The 21,714-nt window shown below is 42.6% G+C and overlaps 1 protein-coding gene across 1 annotated transcript in view; it reads left to right on the forward strand.

Moving 5' to 3' along the window:
* kif20ba (kinesin family member 20Ba) overlaps positions 1 to 21,714 on the forward strand; it is a 94,394-nt gene that overhangs the window by 65,843 nt on the left and 6,837 nt on the right. Inside the window, 8 exon segments of the mRNA XM_084322114.1 lie at positions 435 to 565; positions 1,039 to 1,194; positions 4,716 to 4,895; positions 6,311 to 6,445; positions 10,085 to 10,267; positions 10,900 to 11,112; positions 18,713 to 18,787; positions 21,095 to 21,203. Of these exon segments, the coding sequence (XP_084178240.1) occupies positions 435 to 565; positions 1,039 to 1,194; positions 4,716 to 4,895; positions 6,311 to 6,445; positions 10,085 to 10,267; positions 10,900 to 11,112; positions 18,713 to 18,787; positions 21,095 to 21,203 (1,182 nt within the window).

Genomic DNA, 21,714 nt, shown 5'->3' on the forward strand with positions numbered 1-21,714 from the left:
TGTGTCAGTAGACTACTCTTAGTACATTTTCATTTAATTGTTTTTTAAAGCATCTTCATGGTTTAATAATGCAAACATATGTTGCAGGGACTTATCATAATCGTCATATTGGCGTGACTGTATGCATCAAAGGGTTAAATCAAGCATTTTTAAGTGCTTTAGAGGAAATGTCAAAATATCGCGATATGTATCGTGATATGGCCAAAAAATATCGCGATATCATTTAGAGGCCATATCGCCCAGCCCTACAATAGGGTTCTCTTGTTCTTGTACTAGCTTGAATGGGATTTGTTCTGCTGAAACAATGGTACAACTCATTATTCAATCTTTATTTAATCTCAAAGGATCATTGAGAGCAAGCACTCATTTACAATGACGTTGAGGAATACAACACATAATTCCCTCCCGTTCTTCTTCTTTCCCCCCCATGTCAGAGGTGAACAAACTGCAGGGTTTGCTCCAGGACAGAGGCGGTGGGGAGGACCCGCCCAGGCCGGCAGACGGCCTCTCAGACGACCTGAGGCTGGCCAGGCAGGAGGCTGCCACGGCCCAGGAGAGCTGGACGGTAAGAGGCGTTTCTCACCCGGTCCTTCTTTTCATTTCCATATTGGGTTTTGCATCATTTCCATATTATTGCCATGAAGCGATGTCCAGCAGTCTGAAGTAGGGATGAGCATAGATTTTTTTAATATTCGAATAGTCGTCAAATTATTAAAAAAAATGCATGGGATAGTAAGAGACAATGAGATGGGGGGGTAGTTTGTGTGTGTTAGAAAGAGAGAAGTGTGTTGGTAAATTTAACACAATAACATTGAATGAAATCAGTGGAATTTAACACCGACACCGTGGGGCCTGTACAGGATCTGTGCTTGTTAATCAGCTCATATACAAGTCCATCTGCCCTCCACTGCACCAACTGGTGCAATGACCGGTTAGTCAGTATTGCTCACTTAAATTGGAGTTATGTTTAGAAATAGCCAGCAGTGTCCCGGTACCACTACTCTGAAGAGGTGTGTTTGTGTCTGTGTGCGTGTGTAGCTCTCTACAGAGAAACACCAGGCCGACCGCAGGAAGTGGCTGGAGGAGAAAATGTCTCTGATTAGCCAAGCGAAGGAGTCTGAGGACAAGAGGAATCAAGAGATGAGGAGGTTTGCCGACAACAGGGAGCGACACGCCAAGCAGGAGAGCCAGATGGTGAGGAGTGGAACAGACTTATGTCAGCAGTTCTGTATGGCAGGACCCCAAACAAGTCCTGGGCCTTTTTCTGGTGGTACATATAAATATAAAAAAAATGTGAAAGCAATGGAAACACTGTTCCAACTTGTGGAAATTATTTTCAACAGTAGGAGTTTGACCCACTATATAATTTTAGCTTTTGTCCCAATCATAGTAGTCTTTAAAGCTATTGCACGTAGCGCGGCTGCGTGGCGCAGCGGACATTGTGCTCGTCACCAACGCAAGAGACACCGGTATTGAATCTGGCTGTCAGCGTCGCCTCCGGCTTGGGCCGGCCGTCATACTGACTCAATTGGCAGAGTTAGCGGGAGGGAAGTCGATTGGGTGGTAGTCTGGTCACGTCTATGCTTTAAGCAAGTGGCTTGTCCTTCTGCGTTCCCGTTTTGCGCTCTGATTGGCCATGCACGTTTCTGGTCATGTGACATGTGCGCCAATCGTGGGACGGCAAGTTCTGCGCCTATTTCTGGGTCTAACAGCCTGCAAACTACCTAACGCCTAGTTTATCACTGGTTAAGCTTAGGCGACTCTTTCGAAGTTGGTTATGGTTAGAGTTTGGAATCAGGGCAGGCGTTCTATCGCCATGCTCTAAGACAAACTCTAACCTTAACCAACTTCGAAAGAGCGCCTAAGCTTAACCGTCCAAAAACTTGCCGTCCCACGATTGCCGCACCTGTCACATGACCAGAAACGTGCGTGGCCAATCAGAGCGCAAAACGGGAACGCGGAAGGACAAGCCACTTGCTTAAAGTATAGAAGCAGTCCGGTCGTTGTGAACAGCGACTCCTACAGGTCGGTTGGGGCGCCTGCACAGCAAAGTCAGGAAAATGGCAGGGGCAGTGTGAGCCTCCTACACGTTACTCCTCGCCAAATGAGAGTCCGCGCTGGCAGGTGAAAAGATGTGACTGGCTGCCTCCACATGTATCGGAGGGGACATGTGATGGGCTTCTATCCTCCGTACAACCGGCCAGTGGGGGGCACATGCGAGCAACGATCAAGACAGGGGAGGGGAGAATTGGCATGGCTAAATTGGGATGGGAGAAAAAAATTGAAAAAGGAGGAGAAAAAGTTAAAAAAAAAAAAGAAAAAAAAAAGCTACTGCACGTTGTCAACAACATAATATGATTGTCAGATTGGTTGTGATACCTTGTGTGAACAAACGAGACCACTGCCGAAACGATGGTAGGTAATTCTCATGATGAGACCACATTTCCCATAAATCACATGATCCCATTGCAAGGACTTCTGCCGCTTGTTCCCACCCCCCTAGCATCTGACGTTTTTGATGACTAGTGGAGAGGGTGAACAGCCTTGCTGCACTGTGAACGTGGAGTTATTTTTGATGACTAGTGGAGAGGGTGAACAGCCTTGCTGCACTGTGAACGTGGAGTTATTTTTGATAACTCGTGGAGAGGGTGAACAGACCGTTCAGCGCCAGACCCGAGTATAGTCGGGTTTTCATCATTATTTCTTTTATTCGATATTTCTATTTATTACAGGCACACTGACATCAAGGTTAACATGGGGGATCATCCTGAGATCGCCAAAGTGCAATACCGGCCACCTCCTGCCAGGTGGCAGTATCGAGCACCCTTTGAAACCTTATATCTTGCCCTGTGTTACGTTCAAATGTCTCCGGGCGCAGTTTTCTTGGTCAGGCAAGTCTAGCGGTTCACTCGATGGCATTGAGACGTGTCCAATGCCCCTGATGCATCTGTTGTGGTGGATTATGTTGGCGACACGATGGACACCAATACTGGGACTCGCGATCAGACAATTGGAATATTCTTTTTGGGGTACCTCCTAGTCAAGGTAAGGACTATAGGACATCAATCCTGCTTTGATCCGACCATGATTTCACATCGATCGCAACGTGTGTGTGTGTGTAACGTTACTCCACAACGTATGCCGTTGGTGACGATCAAAGCAACAAAAACGCCCCCCCCCCCCCCCCCCTTCATGCATTCATGATGAAACATAATACCTATTATATACATTTGAATTGGGAATAGTAGCGTGTATTATTATTATTATTACGTGTTTGCTCGCCATGTGTTGAGTGCCAATCACGTAATATTGTGTTTTTGTATCGTTTTTTCTTTTATTCAATATTTTTATTCATTATTCATCCACTGACCTCGGTGTTACCATAGGAAATTATTCTGAGATTGCCAAAGTGCAATACCGGCCGCATCCTGCTAAGTGGCAGTATCGCCCACCCTTTGAAACCTTATATCTCACCGTGTGTTACACTTAAACCCCTCCGGGCGCTGAATTTAGATGGAGCCAAGTAAATCGCTTCATCCGACCACTTTGAAACGCATCTAGCACACTCAATCCATAAATTGTGCCAAATTATGTCCGGGACCAGATGGACACCAATACTGGAAATAGCGAGCAGCAATTGGAATATTCTTTTTGGAATAACACCGATCAAAGGTAAGGATTATCTGACGTCAATTCCAGCTTGATCGTACAATGTTTTCATATCGATCCAGCTGATCAGCGTGTGTGGTGTTCAAAACGAATGCCGTTACTGGCCATCAAAGCATAAAAAAACTACCCCCCCCCCCCCCCCCTTTCATGCATTCATGATGAAACATAATATCTATTATATACATTTGATTTGGAAATAGTAGTGTCCAGGCAAGAAACGCCAACGCTTATAGCAGAATTAACGTAGCACCCTATAACTCAACTTTTCAGGAATTATCCCGGATCACTCCTAAACTATACAATATTCACCACGCGTGAACGTATAGGCCTACATGAAAAAAGATTTTTTTTGCATGTTCGACGGAAGAAAGTCACTGTCAAATTACCATAGTATTGTCTCCATAGCTATAATATAGATATAGCTCTCCAAACATTGTGACGCACAGTGAAAATATGCTATGGAAACCTGGCGCGTTAGCTACAAGGATAAAGCTAATGGCTGGCGCCCAATGTGTTAATAGTAACAATAACACTGATTATTAATAGTAACAATTACATTATTAATAACTAACACTGATTATTAATAATAACACTTATTAATAGTAACAATAACACTTCTCACAGTAATAGTAACAGTTACTCTTCCCTCAGGCGACAGCACACCAAACAGCAGAGCGTACTGATAAAACCTACAACATCGCCTCCCTCAAGAGCATCACCCCACAGGCCCTAAGTGATTTAGACCAGTGCTTCTCAACTAGCGTACCAAGGTATCGCTGAACCCGATGTGCCTTTTCTCAAATGTAAAGAAAAACAAATGTGTCTCAAACGAACGTTCTGAGCCTGGAAACTAATTTCCGCCCGTTTGATGTTAACGCAATTCACCCATTTGTGTTTTGCTTTCTCTTATATGATCATACAAAGATTCATGTTGCATTTCTAACCAATCAATATTTAGACATAACATGACATTTTGTGCCTCATAAGTCTCTCTCTCTCTCTCTCTCTCTCTCTCTCTCTCTCTCTCTCTCTCTCTCTGTCTGCAGGAGTCCCTGTCAGCTCAGCTGTGTGAAAAGGAGCAGGCCATGGAGAGGTGGCGTCAGGAGAGAGACTCTCTGGTGTCGGCCCTGGAGGTCCAGCTACAGAAGCTCCTGTCCAGCAACGCAGAGAAAGAGCAACTCATCCAGCAGCTCCGCTGCGGCAGCACCTCCCAGCCGCCACCAGAGGTCAGTGTAACGTAAAGCATCTTTGGACCAAACGGTCCTGGGGAACTCCCTGAGAGGAACTACCCACTGGGGAGATCTACATGCCTTCTGTGTGAATCTTTTTTCCTGTTTGCATCAAGTTTCCACAAGTTTTGATTAACTTGTGGAACCTCGAGACAGTTTTATGCAAGCTATGTAAACTACAGCTGGAGTTCTAGCGTCAAGAATGTAAGTAGCCTACTTTTCTGTTTTAGAACTTTATTGTAAATCAGCCCTCAGGGTAAAACGTTATTGAATAGAGAGAAAAAAGCGTCATGCAGGTCCCGTTTCATATCATTAATTTGATCTCCAAGAGACGACCCCTTTCACCTCACGCACGAGAGAGAGAGAGAGAGAGTGTGTGTTCGCCACACTATGATGAGGCTATGCTAAATTACAGGTAAGCTCTCAGTGTTGTGTGTGGGTTGAACGAACACCTGGCACTTTGCGCAAATTATATTTTGGGAAGGGGTGAACTTAGGAGTTTTGAATACAATTCTGCACACAAAAAAAGTGTACCGTTGCATTCGTTCGGTACACGGTAGGCTTGGGCGGTATAATTTTTTTCATACCGTCATACCATGCTGACATAATACCCCGGTATACGGTATATGACGTATGACTTTCATTTTCATCAGCGTAATAGAAACTGAAATGCATCTGTGATTTTGACGGTATTGATTTTCAATACCGTCGGGATTTCTAAATACCCTGGTATACCGTAATACCGCCATACCGCCCAAGCCTAGTACACGATGTGTACTGAACCATTCGGTACGGATACGTGTACCGTTACACCCCTACTAAGTATTGATAGCACGCTTAGTATTTTACAAATTAGCTTATTTGATGAACGTGGGAACTTATATGCAAAAATTAACTACATCGTTTTATTTCTATAAACTATTTATAATAATACATTTTAAAAAACATATGCCGGTGGGGCAAGTAATTTACTCAGTGGCCTGAACACAGAGTAACACGGGTATCACCATATCCTCTATGAAAATTCGGCACTAGATCGCTCACTGTAAACAATAAACATTTAGATGGTAAATTAGATTAAATAAGAATATAATAATATAAAAAATAAGAATAAAATACGGTCTGGCATATACATTCTGGTGGTACATTCTAAAATCTTAAATATAAAATATACAGAAATATACAGTAAAATGTACAGTAAGTGTAAAGTGACCAGGAAGATTATGAGAAGTGTAAAAATTGTAAAGTGACCAGGAAGATTATGAGAAGTGTAAAAATTGTAAAGTGTCCAGGAAGTTTGGTTTGCAGTCTGGAGTATTTTGGGGGGGAAACGTTGGATCCAAATGTTTACATTAATTAATGTTCTGTTGACCGCCGACGAAATTGCATCACCTGTAACACCTTTCCTCCAGAGTGGTGGTGGTCGTCTAGAGGAGCTGCAGACCGCTCTGTCCGAGAGGGACTCGGAGATCCACCGTCTGAAAGAGCAGCTCGAGGCCTCCGCAGCCAAAGCCGGTGGGGCTAAACGCAGCGCGACAGCCACACAGGTCAGCCATTTCATTTTTTTAAAGCCTCATTAAAACCCATTACTACTCTTGTCATGTGCAATCGACCCAACAGTGGGCCCTCAAGGTGTCCATCCAAATGTTTCAATGCGAAGCAACATCTCTGTGACCGGTGATGGCACTAACTCACTCATTCAGTCACACGGTAACTGTCACAGTTTGTTAGCCTCTAATGCCTCCAGGCTTCCGGCAAATCAGGGAAGCTGTCGGGGAAAGGCCCGTACCTCATTGGCCACTACCCGTCGGGTGGAACAGGTTAATAGATAATATAAATACTAACATACTAACTGTCTAACATACACAAATCATAACACTACAACAGCACTTTACACCTAAGAAGTCTCAGTGCCATAGGCTACATTCAGCCTTAAGCAGGAGTTACACACAGTGTTTTTGTGCTCGTTTTTATACGTTTTTGAATACGTTTGATGTCCCTATTACACAGAAATGCGTTTTTTGGTGGATACGGCTGAAACGCTAAATTGTGTTTGCGTTTTGGAGAACCCCTAAAAAACGCGCCGACAACAGCCGTGTAGTCTGCACGGAGCCGTTGTTGCGAAAACGCCCATGCGCAGTAGATACCATTGCGTGCCCTCCGGTGACAACAGAGTTTGTGTGTGTGCCTGGGTGTGTGTGTGTTTGGGACATAGCTCCCAGCTCCGTGTCCCTGTGTCCCTGTGTCCCAAATAGCTGCAGCTACCATGTGTTGTCAAGTTATTGTTATAAGGACCCCAGTCCAAGCTACAACAGTCTGCATTCCCTTAACAATTGTTTGTATTGAGCCGTATTGTATTGTACCCATTATGCAATATGTTAAATAAAGTTTACATCCATTCATTCTGCTAGCATTACCGATTGCATGAGCAGCTGGCTAACATTAGCTATCAGGATTCAGACCCTGTTAGCTCAGAGCTCCTCTTTCAACTTAATTAACAAGCATTAAACAAAATGGCCCAGTCATCTATTCACCTTTGTTTAATACACAGCGTTGTCTCTAATGTTATCTAACTACTGATAGCTCCCGATATCATCAGTTTGGTGCTGGCTAACGTTAACTTCTAGCCACAATGCTATACTGTTATAATGGCAAATTCCGGTTAGCATGCAGCTAACAATGTAGCTACCGATCTTTTTTTAGACTAAACTATCCGCTCTTGGTGGTCACTTGTGTTGATGTTAGTTTTGTTTCATCAACAAATGACAGGCAGAACACACAGTGAATGTATCCGTTTTGTTTATTGCACTTTTATTAGGCTTTGCTGAAAAATAATTGCTGCATTGGGTAAAATAGCAAGATGGTGGCGCCCATAGGCGCCCGCCTTGTTGACATTTCTTTGCAGGAGCTTCCAGGAAGTGTATTGGCACATTCAAGTTCTGATTGGTTGAAATTGCCTTCATGTTCGCCACCTACTGCCACCTACTGCTTTGGCAGTGTACTACATCACTGTGCCCAGGTGACAAAAACGAAAGTGTGACTCAAGGCTGCCACGTTGCGGCGAAACTCACTGACAATGAAACGAAAATTAAACGAAAGGTGTAACCACCGCCTTAGAGCATTTCATTTTCCTGGGCTTTTGAAAGAAAAGCTCCAGGGGTCTTTGGTAGGGGAATTCACTGGTAGGGGCCCATTGATGCTGAGACGCATACAGGCGGCCAGGTGGTCTCCCTGCAACCTTTTCCTCAGGTCAGTCTTTTACATTAAGCACCCCCCACAGCCCAAATGAAATGATAAAAAATTTAAAATTTAATAATCATTTATTTGTAATAGTCTAGTTCAGGGGTGGCCAACCCGCGGCTCGCGAGCCGCATGCAGCTCTTTGCCCGTCAATGTGCGGCTCTTCCACCCATAATTTTTTTTTTTTTTTTTTTTTTTTTTTTTAATAATTTTTTTTTTTTTTTTTTGTCACTCATTCCATAAGGACGTAGAATAAACATTTACAATTTTTTTTAAATGGTCCATTTGCATGTTCTTGGTATCTGAATCTAGGGACATATATGGATCAGTGTCAGAAATAGTGTGTCTGTTACTAGGCTTGAGTAAATTGTAATGAACCAAAGGAGAATATCAATTCTATTTAAAAAAAAAATTATCTTTGACTGTAAATAACACCATGCTAAAATTGACCAGACCTGAAAAATCTAAGCAAATGAATAAAGGGAAGATGATTAAACAGAAGGTTTTGTAGATACAGTACTGAATTCTGCCATCTTTTTTATAATGTAAATTTCTCCACCATTTTTCATCATATTGCAACACCGTTTTTTGCAAGACGTTCACAGAAAGGTAGAGAAACTAACTGCGTTCTGTTTTATGGCAATAACGTTCAGGTTTGTGGGAGATAATCCCAAAAAATAAGAGAAATTAAAAAGTAAATCCAGAAGTCAGATGATTGACGGGCTGGTGTGAGCTGGGTAGGGTAGTTTTTCGAAATTTGAAAGCCCTGAGTCTCTTCCTTCAAAAGACTACACTCACTTTTGGCTGTGCCACTTCCTCCTGTCAATATGCGCCGGTTTCCGACTCAATGCCCTGAGATTTCTATAATCTTATATTTCACTAATAACAGTTAAAATAATTGGTAAACAAACATAATGCTGAAAATATACACTTTTACTGTATATCTCGGGCTTAAGAGGTTAACCCTGTGAGGCCCAAATTAAAAAGAAATTAGCAACTTCAGAGGCCAGAGGGTGGGACATATAAACACATTTACTATCAAATAGCATTGTGAGGCTGAACAACAGGACCAATTGACTATACATGTGCTTAAAGGGGAACTATCTTATAAATGGCTTTTTTCAGTGTTTACCATTGTTTCTTAGCTATGTGGACTTATATTAATAGGATATATGTCTCTAATTCTCATATTGGCGAATTCTTCCAATTCTCCTCTCACAATATTCACCCTCACTGAACTGAGTCATCTGAAAATGTGCATATCTGTGATGTCAGAGATTTCTCAGCTGCATAATAATGTGGCAGTTGATGTGGCAGTTGGCACCAGGCCACACAGTGGTTGGAGCCCAGCCTCAAAACGGCTTAAGATCTTGAGGTAGAAAAATGCGGTTTTTAGTACTTGATTAGACATACAAAACAATGAATTTTTTTTGAAAAAAAACCTAGGTGTTCCATAGACTCACAGGAATTGTGTAAAAGTGCCCAAATAGTGAAAGAAATAGTAAAATAGTTCCCCTTTAACATTTTTTAAATAAACATTATTTTTTTAAATGGCTAAAAGTGATTTTGTAATTTTGCAACCGTGGGTCTCACAGGGTACTTTTAACCCTGTGAGGCCCAAATAAAAAAGACATTAGCAACTTCAGAGGCCAGAGGGTGAGACCTATAAACACATGAAGGGTGCCGTGACTGAAAAAAAAGGTTGAGAAACGCTGGTATATGGTGTGGCTCTTTGTGGTACCACAGTAATTTTTTTGTGGCTCTTAGTCTCTGACTGGTTGGCCACCCCTGGTCTAGTTCATAGCAGCGGCGGTCCTAATTCAGCAGCAGCGCCGCTGCTGAATGCATATAAGGGAAACACTGATTGTAATGTGGAAATGTTACTTAACACTAATGATTTAATACGACTAGGCATCAATAGGTTTTTGTATCTCTCTTTATCACAGACTAAAGCCGACGAAGCCCCTGCGGAAGTCGGGGGGAAGCCCCAGAGCGAGGCCAGCAACCTGACGCCAAGGGGACGGGGGGATGCCAGAGCCCCTGCGGAGGTCGGATGGAAACCCCAGAGCGAGGCCAGCAACCTGAAGCCAAGGGGACGGGGGGATGCCAGAGGCTCTGTGAGCAGTCGGGTACGTCAGGGATACTGAAGAGTGTTATTGACCATATGTATTGTATAATATTACTGATGGGGCATACAGACCCTCATCTGCACCTTTGATTACACTGCCTACCTGCTCATATGCTTATATTCAGAGTTAATTATATTGTTTACACTGCTTTTCTTAAACTTTTTCTACTGTACTATAATTGTATTGCCCTCTCTCTCAAACACTTCCCAGCTCTCTTTCTCTCTTCCCCCTTCCTCATCTCTCTCTCTCTCTCACACACACACACACACACACACACACACACACACACACACACACACACACACACACACTTTGAGTCAGAAACAAACATAGTATCAATGAGAGTATCAATAATACACCTGAGTGAAGTCTAGTAAAAAAATAAATAAATTAAAAAATTTAATTCTAAAACGTTAATCGTGAGTTAAAATAAATAGTGGCGTTAAAGGAATTGTACGTTAACGCATTAATATCGCGTTAACTTTGTCAGCCTTACTTATAATCTATGATGGCATGTTACAGGTTTGCAGCTTGGACAAAAAGTGACAGTTCCCATGAACACATCCTTCCGGACTATGGGATCTAGACACTACCGTAATATAGTGTCTGTTCTTGTGTGTGTGCCGGTGCAGAGTTCATACGGCTACCCAACCGTGCTGGACTCATCGGAGATCTCTACGGAGAACGGTAGGACCAGCCGGTTCCCCAAGCCTGAACTGGAGATCTCCTTCAGCCCGCTGCAGCCCAACCGCATGGATCTGCGACGCCTGGGGGAGGACACCACCGCCGTTACGATCAAGATCAGCCGCTCGGCACGCAAGAGGAGGAGCGGAGAGATGGACAAGGTAAGGACCGGAAGGGGAATGCATGTACCGTACGCCCACATTGTCCGTCCTTCCAGGTTTCACGCACGGGTCTGGAACCCTAGGTCCATACTAGTCTCTCCAGACTAGTAGACTGTGGCCATGGTTACACTTACAACGTTTCATTTTCGAATTATTTCGTTTGCATGTCCAAGTTAAAAGGCAACGCCGTTTTGGCAGGCAATTTCGTTTCCCTAGCGGCAACGCTCAAAGGGGGTTTTCATTTTGAATACTCGCCGGCAACAGTGCCATGTAATATGCGCAAGCCAGATACGGAGCCGTTCACGCCCAACGCCCATGCGCAGTAGACACCGACGTCCGCGTGCCCTTGATATGACATGATGATATCACAGAACACTGCTAGAACAAGACGCAAATATTATTGCTCAAGATGTAAAATACGCTAGTGAGCAGGGGAGGTACTAGTGAGCAACGCATGGAGGACAACCCGTCACTTTCAAACATTCTATCGGCTATTAATAAGATGAACAGCGGCATGAACGAACGAGTCGCCAAACTGGAGATATCTTTGACATCGGTCCAAACCTTATTACACCAAAATGTAGCCCGAGTTACTGAAGCAGAAAAAGGAATCGCCGACAGTCTACCGCATCATCACGGCTTATCCCTTCCCTTTTCCCCCTTTTTTTTAATACTACCAGTGGGGGGGGGGGAAAGAGTCAATAAATAAGAATAAAAATAAATAAATTGTTCTCTTATTAAATAGACTATGCTTGATTTTTCCTCTTTAAATGCAGCTCTAGGACCATAGCCTAAATTAAGGCTGACTGAAGATAGCCTATTCTCTTTTAAATTATTATTATATTTAAATTTATATATTATATTTATTGTAATTATTATTACTATTATTATTATTATTATTATTATTATATACGTTTAATTTTCGTTATCAAAGCATTCCCTCGAACGGACGGGTATGTCGTATGTATATATATGTATATATATGCGTGTGTATATATATATATATATATATATATATAATTCTTTTACTGCAGGCTGTAAAAGAAGACATGACTTCATTTATTTATCTTTTTAAAGGGGACATGCATTGCTATTCCTTGCACTGCTTTACACAATTCCTGTGAGTCTATGGTAGACATCTGTAAGGTTTATTAAAGAAAATCAAAAAAAAAATCATTGTTTTATATTTCTAATGGAGTACTCCAAAGCATCATTTTCCAGCCTTCCAGATTTCAGCCTGTTATTGGATGGGCTCCGCCCATAAGCGCTTTCAGTGACAGTCACCCACACAGCGTGATACATACGAGAGAGAGAGAGGAGAGATGCGTCCCCGACACACACACAGTCAAGTTTGTGTGTAATGCTCTGACGAGGGAGAGAGAGAGGAGAGATGCGTCCCTGACACACACGCAGTCAAGTTTGTGTGTGTGTCCCCGACGAGGGAGAGATATGGCGCACACACATTTACACACTTCTGCAGTCCCTCCCGCCGTCCCTCTCTCTATCTCCCTCTATCTCCCTCTCTCTCCTCGCTCGTTCTCTGCCTGTCAAACCCCGTTTGAGGAAGTGTCGGGTTACACTATACCTATGTCCCCGACACACACGCAGTCAAGTTTGTGTGTGTGTCCCCGACGAGGGAGAGAGATTGCGCACACACATTGTCCCTCCCGCCGTCCCTCTCTCTATCTCTATCTCTATCTCCCTCTCGCTCGTTCTCTGCCTGTCAAACCCCGTTTGAGGAAGTGTCGGGTTACAATGCGGTCTCTGGTCTCTGCACTATAATGGTTGATGTGGGCGGTGGAGGTGAGTACAACCAGGGGCGGAGCTATGCAAATCAATGCTATATTAACATCACGGAAACCGTTAAATCAGAACGGTTTAGTTGAGTGAGCTTGAGACTAGACTGATGAGTCAATATGGTAATTAGAGACACAGACCCATTGATACTAACCTGTATTACTATAAAACCATGCTAAACACAGAAAAAAGGCATTTATAAAGCGTGGCAGTGAATAGATGGGGCCCGAAAAAGGTGTGGCACCCAATGTGTTAAAGGTTAAATAAAATTAATTTGTAAGGCCTGACAAGTTAACACACGTTAATGTCTCATTGACTTTAAACAAGCCAAGAAGAAACATCACAATAACAAAAACGAAAAACACCATGAAATCCAAAATAAAATGTAAAAGAAATAAATGCAACACTCCCAGACATACCCCACCACGCGAAGGTACGGAAAAAAACTCACTAAAAACCTAGCAATAGGAAAAAAGCAGTGGAGGGGAGAAACCTTAGAAGGGCCGTTCAAGGGGGGATCTCCCTTAGATGTCGGTGATAGTAGTGTTGCTATAAATTCAGCATGGAGTGTGAGCATTAACGTTTAAAGGAACATGCCAACATTTTGCTTACCGTCTTCTCTAGAGTCCGACAAGAAGATGTATACCAATTGCCTCTGTACGCTATCCGGCTGCACACTAGCCTAGCTTAGCACAATGAATGGACGTGGATGAGAAGCGGCTAGCCTAGGCGTTGACCAACCAACACCTCTCTTGACGTTTGGGATAGCCCCTTCTCGTCCGGTATCTTATCTTCTTGTCTGACTCTGGAGAAGATGTTGGCGTGTTCCTTTTAATGTTTCCCTTTTGAATTTCTATAACATTTTAAATAACCTAATTTCACTGCTGCCTTTTGGTTATTATTCTGAATATCTCATCCCATCTGAGGAAGACTCCATACTATGGCACAATGTGCCAACTTTTCAACAAAAACCTTTCAGGAAGATACAGGTACCTCATATTACCTGTACCGATGTTAGCGTGGCGTATTTTAGCCACATGATGTGGTGATGTTCGTGAGTTTTTGATGTGCTGTGAAGACACATTTTCAGATAGAATGGAAGCCTATGGCCATGGTGAACCGGCAGAAGATAACTTGCTAAAGGATTATGAAAAAAAAGAAGGGCGCCTTGATTTTTGTTTCAAACGGTTACCGGTTTCAATGATGACCACGGTAAAGTTCCCTGGCGGTTAGTAATACAGTTCAAATTAATTATCATTAAAAACCATGTTTGATTACCACGCTTTGAAAAACTCACTGTAAATACTGTCCAGACTGTTCAGCATCAAGCAAAGTGTAAGTCTTCTCTTTTCTACCTAAAGTTTAACCTAAAAGATGCTTCTGACATTGGACACATCCAGAAAGAGAAAGAAAAATCATCATTGTTTCTTCTAAATCATTCATCGTTACAGCTTATATTTGCTGCCTAATTTAGGTCTACAATATAATTTGGGTTTGTTTTTAATTCTAAAAGTTGCCTCTTCCCTCCTAACCGAGTTGCTGCTGTTTTTTGTTTGTCTTTTCTTCTGAAGACCACGTTTTTCAGGAGCAGAAAGGCTAAGCACAGTGCGACACGCGAGGTATTGTTGTCCACAGCCGATCCATATCGCCATTCATATATGTACATGCAAACATTAATCATCACATTCATCATCATTCTCTCCGTTACTGTAATGTATTATTCATCTCAACTCAATTCCACTCCAAACAAACTTTTCTCTGATTCTTATTTGCACCTTGTGGTCTTCATACAGTGTATCGGCAGTCAACTGACAATTACACGTTGTGCACCCTCGTGGGAAGCTCAGGGGGTTTAAGCTCAATTATTGTGTCTTTTAGTTGTATGTCTGCAACCATAATAACTTGTGCATTTCGTCTCTGACTTGGTGGATATGTTGACGGTCAGCCAAGGAACTACACTATTGGAATATACCTAGTCTTTATTTGTCATGCAGCAACACACACATGTTGCACAAGATGGGCGACACACAGGAACACGCATGCATTTTTTGGGGAGATCGCAGATGAAATGCCTCTGTGCTTTGGGGGAAACCCGTGTGAGCACGAGGAGAACATGCAAACTCCACACAGAAAGGCCCGGGAGATGCCCCATACCTGGGTACCTCGCAACCCAGCAACCTGGTCCCCATGCGGGAATCGAACCCATTCATACATTCAGAAAAACGTGAGATGCTTGTTTTTCCCAGCTTTTCAACCGTAGTAGATTTGTAAACAACAATAACAATGATATTATTTACTGGAGGGCAGGTTTACAGGTCGACAGTGCTGTAGCAGCGTAAAGTTTACATTTAGTCATTTAGCTAACGCTTTTATCCAAAGCGACTTACAGTTGTTGCATCTCTTGAGTGCCATTCATTTTAGATATGACAGAGTGGCATGTTGAGTTAGCCCAGGTTGTAGAAAGTCCCACTTGTTTGTAGACAAATGTGTGATTGATATGAGGAATGGCCATTTTACTAACTGGTCATCAATAGTAATTTCCAGATTATTATAGACAGATTAAAAATGATTATATATATTTTTAATAAAAAAATAATATATATATATATATATTTATAATAATTATTGTAAGCATTTTACGCCTGCTTTGATGTGGTAATATGTATATATATATATATATGTACATTTTATGTTCGAATTACATTAGAATACCTCATTCTATTCATATCTGAATGGTGAATGCTTATTGAAAATGTACTGCCCTAAGAAGCACTATATTAGTTCAACCTCTTCTCTCTCTGGGCCGATATATACAGTTTATACTTTGCAGACTGACCCCCTTGTGATTTATTGACCAGGCTTTTATTTTGGAGGATGATACATTGGAGGTCTGGTCTAGTCTGGTCATTCCCCGTCGCTCAACATCTGCCCCGTTTGCCGTCTCTCTCACACACACCATAGAGACACCATCCCCTCTCCTTTACCGTCTCTCACACACACCATAGAGCAGGGTTTCCGTTAGAATTTTTTTTTGCAGGTCTGAGTGTCCGGTAGATTTCAATCTACCGGACAAATGGGATAAATTCCGGTCAGAGTTTATTGAGCTTAAAAACAATTGATATGCCTATATAAAGAATGACATCATCAAGGCATTTATAATATTTTAACTTAAAACTAGGCTACTTTTGCGTATATACAGTCATTAATATATTCCAAATAAAATAAGTCCCTCGAGACTTCGTGCTGCTGCCGACTTGAGGTGTCGGTGGGCAGTCTGCCCGACCTTAATAAACAGCAGTCTGTTATAATCACATTTTTATGAGCTAACGAATTCCGTTATATTGGACATTTATATTAATTATATCAAGCGAAGAACTGAACATTATCGTGGGTTTGCGTGATTTATATCTCCACCTCCCAACGACTTGGTGCTGGTCATAATGTCCGGTGAAAATAATTCCCTCTAAACACAATTTGATTATTTGAATTGTATTAAAATAGGCTAAAATTAAATAGCCTATGCGATGAACGAAACAATAATTTGTTTCATCGTTGCTTCACCAAGCAGCCGGTCTAATAATGACATTCTGTTGTCAGCGCGAGCTGGCTGCTGATATATTTACGTGAAGCATGGAGCAGCAGTGTTTTTAGGTCCGGTCTGGAAACCGCTCAGCAGCGCCCCCACCCAACAGCTGAATTGCCAATGGCTGAATTGGAGTACTGCACCCTGCCGGCCGGCAGATGGATGCTTCTCGCAAATATATCAGCAGCCAGCTCGCGCTGACAAGACAATGTCATTATTAGACCGGCTGCTTAATGATTGTTTGTTTCGTTCATCGCATAGGCTATTTAATTTTAGCCTATTTTAATACAATTCAAATAATCTAATTGTGTTTAGAGGGAATTATTTTCACCGGACATTATGACCGGAGAGATTAAATATGTCGGACTTCAACAGATTTTGCCGGTCAAAAACCGGTAATTACCGGCTAACGGAAACGCTGCCATAGAGACACCATCCCCTCTCCTTTACCGTCTCTCTCACACACACACCATAGAGACACCATCCCCTCTCCTTTACCGTCTCTCACACACACCATAGAGACACCATCCCCTCTCCTTTACCGTCTCTCACACACACCATAGAGACACCATCCCCTCTCCTTTACCGTCTCTCTCACACACCATAGAGACACCATCCCCTCTCCTTTACCGTCTCTCTCACACACACCATAGAGACACCATCCCCTCTCCTTTACCGTCTCTCTCACACACCATAGAGACACTATCCCCTCTCCTTTACCGTGTCTCTCACACACACCATAGAGACACTATCCCCTCTCCTTTACCGTCTCTCTCACACACACACCATAGAGACACTATCCCCTCTCCTTTACCGTCTGTCCACACACTTTTCTCAATCTCTTATCCATCCGTCTCCACATCCGTCCTCATTCCTGCTTTCTACCATTATTTTTTTTTCCCTTTTTTTTTTTTATTGGAAGAATTAGTACATATTTATACATTTCAGTTATCCAAATTATACAACTTCCATTTTCTTCCCCATTCCTATCCCCTAATCCCACCCATCCCACCCAGTGAGGGCGACGACAAACATACATGTAAAAATAAAAAATAAAGAAATTTAAATAATTAAACAAAAGTACAGATGTGGCAGACAAAGCTACGCAAAAAAGAATTTACCATTACTTTTTAATAGAAGCTCGGTGAGTCAGTGATGAGTCTGCAATGCTTTGACCTTTCTGCCATTTCCACGTTGAGCAAAGCAACCCGCACACGCCCTGTCTTTATCCAGCCATGGCCATAAATTATACACAATAATCACCCTATGCTTCATGTCACCGGCGGTAAAATGAACATTCACTGAGATTAGCTTTACACGGGGGATCATAACATAAATCTGACGTGTTTCTCACATACGCAAGTTTTTTGTAGTTCTTAACAAGCCCAGTTTGATTATATTCTCTTGAGGGGAGAGCTCAAGGGGCTGAGTTGTAGCTGGCCATACCAGTGTCTCGACGTCAACGTTTATATACTTTGGGGAAAATGTCCAACCCTTTCTCGTGATGGAATAGCTGGTGTCTCAATATCTGTGGTTTCAGATGATGCCTCTGTCTCCACTCTGGCTTTATAGTTCTAGTTGGAGTTCACCACAGCCTCTGAAAGACAGTGATGTTGGCCGAGTCCGCTGCTTTTACAGGGATTACTAAAAAAAAACACCAGGTGCAATAAACGGGCACTAAAATGCTATTGTTAAATGTTTGCCACACAGCAATCTATTCATATGGACCCTACAAACTGTTTGACGCTCCAAAGAATATGCCGCTTCAGGTGGTAAAGATGAGATAAGACGAGACATTCCTTTATTGATGTCGTGGACATTTGGGAGGGGAGGTACAGGTATGGGCAGGGTAATGTAACAAAAACATACACATAGGCAATACAATTTAACCTGAATATATACTATATTCTTTGAAAGAATTTAGGAAAAACTGCTTCCGTCGTCGCTGCTGCGCCACCATCACCTGATTTTCTTCCTACGTCATGATGCGTACCAATAGTCAACGACTTGTTTTAGTCCCTGGCTCAGGAATGTCAAATATAAGGGTTAATAAGAGGTTCCGCTCCGTGGCTGTGTCCAGCATGCAGCATCCAGGCTCCATGTCTTCATTTCATTATACATCGCTCTGTCTGCATGCCACCTTCTAACCTCTGCCGCATTGTCTCTGCTCTGGTACGTATGACTCGGTAGCAAACAACATTTTTTGTCTGTCTGTCTCAGGTTGAGGTTGCAACTGAGAACAGAAGAAACGCCAGGATCAAACTCACGCCCAAATTGACCGCGCACCAAGAGGAGGTGAGCAGAGACACCCACCCACACGCGCACACACACACACAGCCATGACCACATGCTCTTAACACATTGAGTACCACGCCCCTGCCGGGAAGTGACCCCTTCCTTGCCGTCCATTAACCCCATGTAAACGTAGTTGTAGTTTGTAGAGCTAAACCTATATTTTATATTATAGCTATGGGTCTAATAACGCTGTTGAGTCTCAGTGAGTTGCTTCTGGTCAACGTGCAAAAAAACTGATTATTTTTTCATCCGTACATTTCCCTTTTATACCGCTTTGAATATGAATATAGTTTGGGTGCTTCTGAGTCATTCCAGGGAAAAGATGCGAAAACTGCGTTTTTGTGTAATTCAATAAACACGTTGTAATTTTTCGCATGATTATCGGATCTTCCTGAAATCAACGCTAGATCATAATTATTATCCTTCCTCGTGCATGCATGCAATGTTGTTTAGACCCCCCCCTCCTGCAACCCAACGGCAAACAGCCACACATACAGACATAGAGACAGCGTCGATCGAGGTAGAAATAAATATCAGATCAACGCAAGCTTTCATATATAATGTCCTTACCTGGTCTCTGATGTAATGCAAAAAAAATCCAAAAATCTGATCGCCATTCCAGTTATCCACAGCGATCCTGTCTCCGACGTTATGAGAATTAGAGCATGCCTAAATTTTTTTAATTTTTTTATTATTCTAACATTTTCAAATCGATGCAGTTGAATCATCACATTAGGATCGATGCATTTCGATGCATCGTTACACCCCTAGATTAAATGCATAAATTTTTTCTACTTATAATTCTTTCTGTAGTTAATTAATAGAAATTAATGCGATAAAGTCCCAGCCCTAATATATACAACATTCTAGCAGCCCAACATCACCCCACACAGGCACACACACACACGCACTGAATCAATCAGTCGATCTCCCAACCTAATTGGCCAATGTTAATTTATATGCTCTACACACATGCATACAATCAATCAATCTCGCAAACTAGCTAGTTGACGTCCTTTTTATATGTAGTACACACACGCGTACACAATAGCTACGTAGTCTGTGTCCAAATACAGACACACACACACATACCCATCTAACCTAACCTCTCAAAAGGCCGTCATTGCTTTATGCCAGGCCTTCACAAACTAGTTATAAATGTTAATAAATACAATTTGAAATGACTAACGCAGGCAACACACACACACACATAAATAAACCATGGCCTTTGAGTTAACTCCGAGGTTCTCCCCTCTTAAGAGCTGGTAAGTACCTCCCAGGCTGTGCAGTAGTGTATGTTAACACTTTGGGTGCCGGGAAACGCTTAAACACATCATTCCCGGCCATGCTCAAGTTGCCGAAGACGCTTTACAGCGTCTTTAATATCAATATTTCAAAAATCTGGGATCGGATTCATATGTCCCCTCCGCTGGCCTGAGATCCACCAGGAAGACCCACTGAGCTCTCTGGCGGTTCAGGAGCGCCATCTGGTGGCCGATCGGCGCAATCGCTTAACAGGAAGTGCCGTAGAGGTTGTGCTGGACGGCCGTATTACTTCCGGGCACTCGCTAATAGGTCCCGGGACTCGATCTCGACACACTACATAGCGATCGATTGCCAATAACTCGATAAACAACATGATTTGGACGTATATACCATTATACAAGCTGGAGATGGACCGGGTAAATCTACATCCCATAATGATAAAATGTCTACTCTACGATGATCGCCCAACGGCGCGCGGAGACTGGGGTGAGTTTTAGCGTGTAACGTTACCGTCTTCGATACTAACTGCTATTATCAACATTTGACCCACATTAGATGATTGGTATAACGCTGCCTACGGAATTATAAACGCCCCTAGCCCATCCGGTCAACATCAGATGACGTGTAGTAACTTCTAGAAGTACGTCTAGTTGGAATTTTTTATATCACGCTGATTGCCATAAAACTGTATTGCATCATCAATATAATGTATTTGGGGCTATAGATCACGTTCTGGAGAAAGCTGCAGAAAGAGATGAAAACATACTTATACATTAGACCATACTTTACTATGAATATGTGAATGAAAAAGTTTAACGTTGCTACACAATGAACAATACATATAGGACTTTGAATGGGCCCTAATAATGGCAATGTAGCAATAGAATTTAAAAAGTTATAGCCCTGCAAAGAAGGGGACTTTCTCTATAGACAAATAGAGCCGGCAACCTACGGTTGATAATGAATTTAACCCATGGCAGCCAAAGTGTTAATGCTCACGCGCACATGGAGCGACCTTGACCTGTGTTGTCGTGTGTCCAGGGCTCTTCCCCAGCGACTCGCCAGGAGTCTCAGAGCAGCAAGAGGGAAGGAGCGCTCCAGAAGATCGGAGACTTCCTGCAGAGCTCCCCCACGCTGCTGGGCAGTAAGGGTAAGTAGGACGTGGTGACCTTGTGTTTCCAGCCGTGTTAACCTACCACACTTCTTAATGAATTCCACACTGTTAGTTAATGGACCGTACGCTATTTACTCCTATGAATAGCTATAGCTACAGTATATATTTAAGATATCTGGGGTAGGGGGTAACGTGTGACGTACCTTGTACGTTTTGGGTACCATATTATGTATACTGCACGTGTATATTTGACTTACTCATAGTATATATTCATTAACACATTCAGCGCCAAACCCGAGATAAGTCGTGCTAACTCGCCATGCGTTGGACGCCAGACCCGAGATATCTCGGGTTTTGGTAGTTTTTTCTTTTATTCGATATTTTTATTCATTATTCATCCACTGACCTCGGTGTTGCCATAGGAAATGATTTTGAGATAGCCAAAGTGCAATACCGGCCGCATCCTGCCAGATGGCAGTGTCGCCCACTCTTTGAAACCTTATATCTAACCCTGTGTTACACTCTAATGTCTCCGGGCACTATATTT

This window comes from Notolepis coatsorum, assembly GCF_963971535.1.
Source record: "Notolepis coatsorum genome assembly, chromosome: 9".
Lineage (NCBI taxonomy): Eukaryota > Metazoa > Chordata > Actinopteri > Aulopiformes > Paralepididae > Notolepis > Notolepis coatsorum.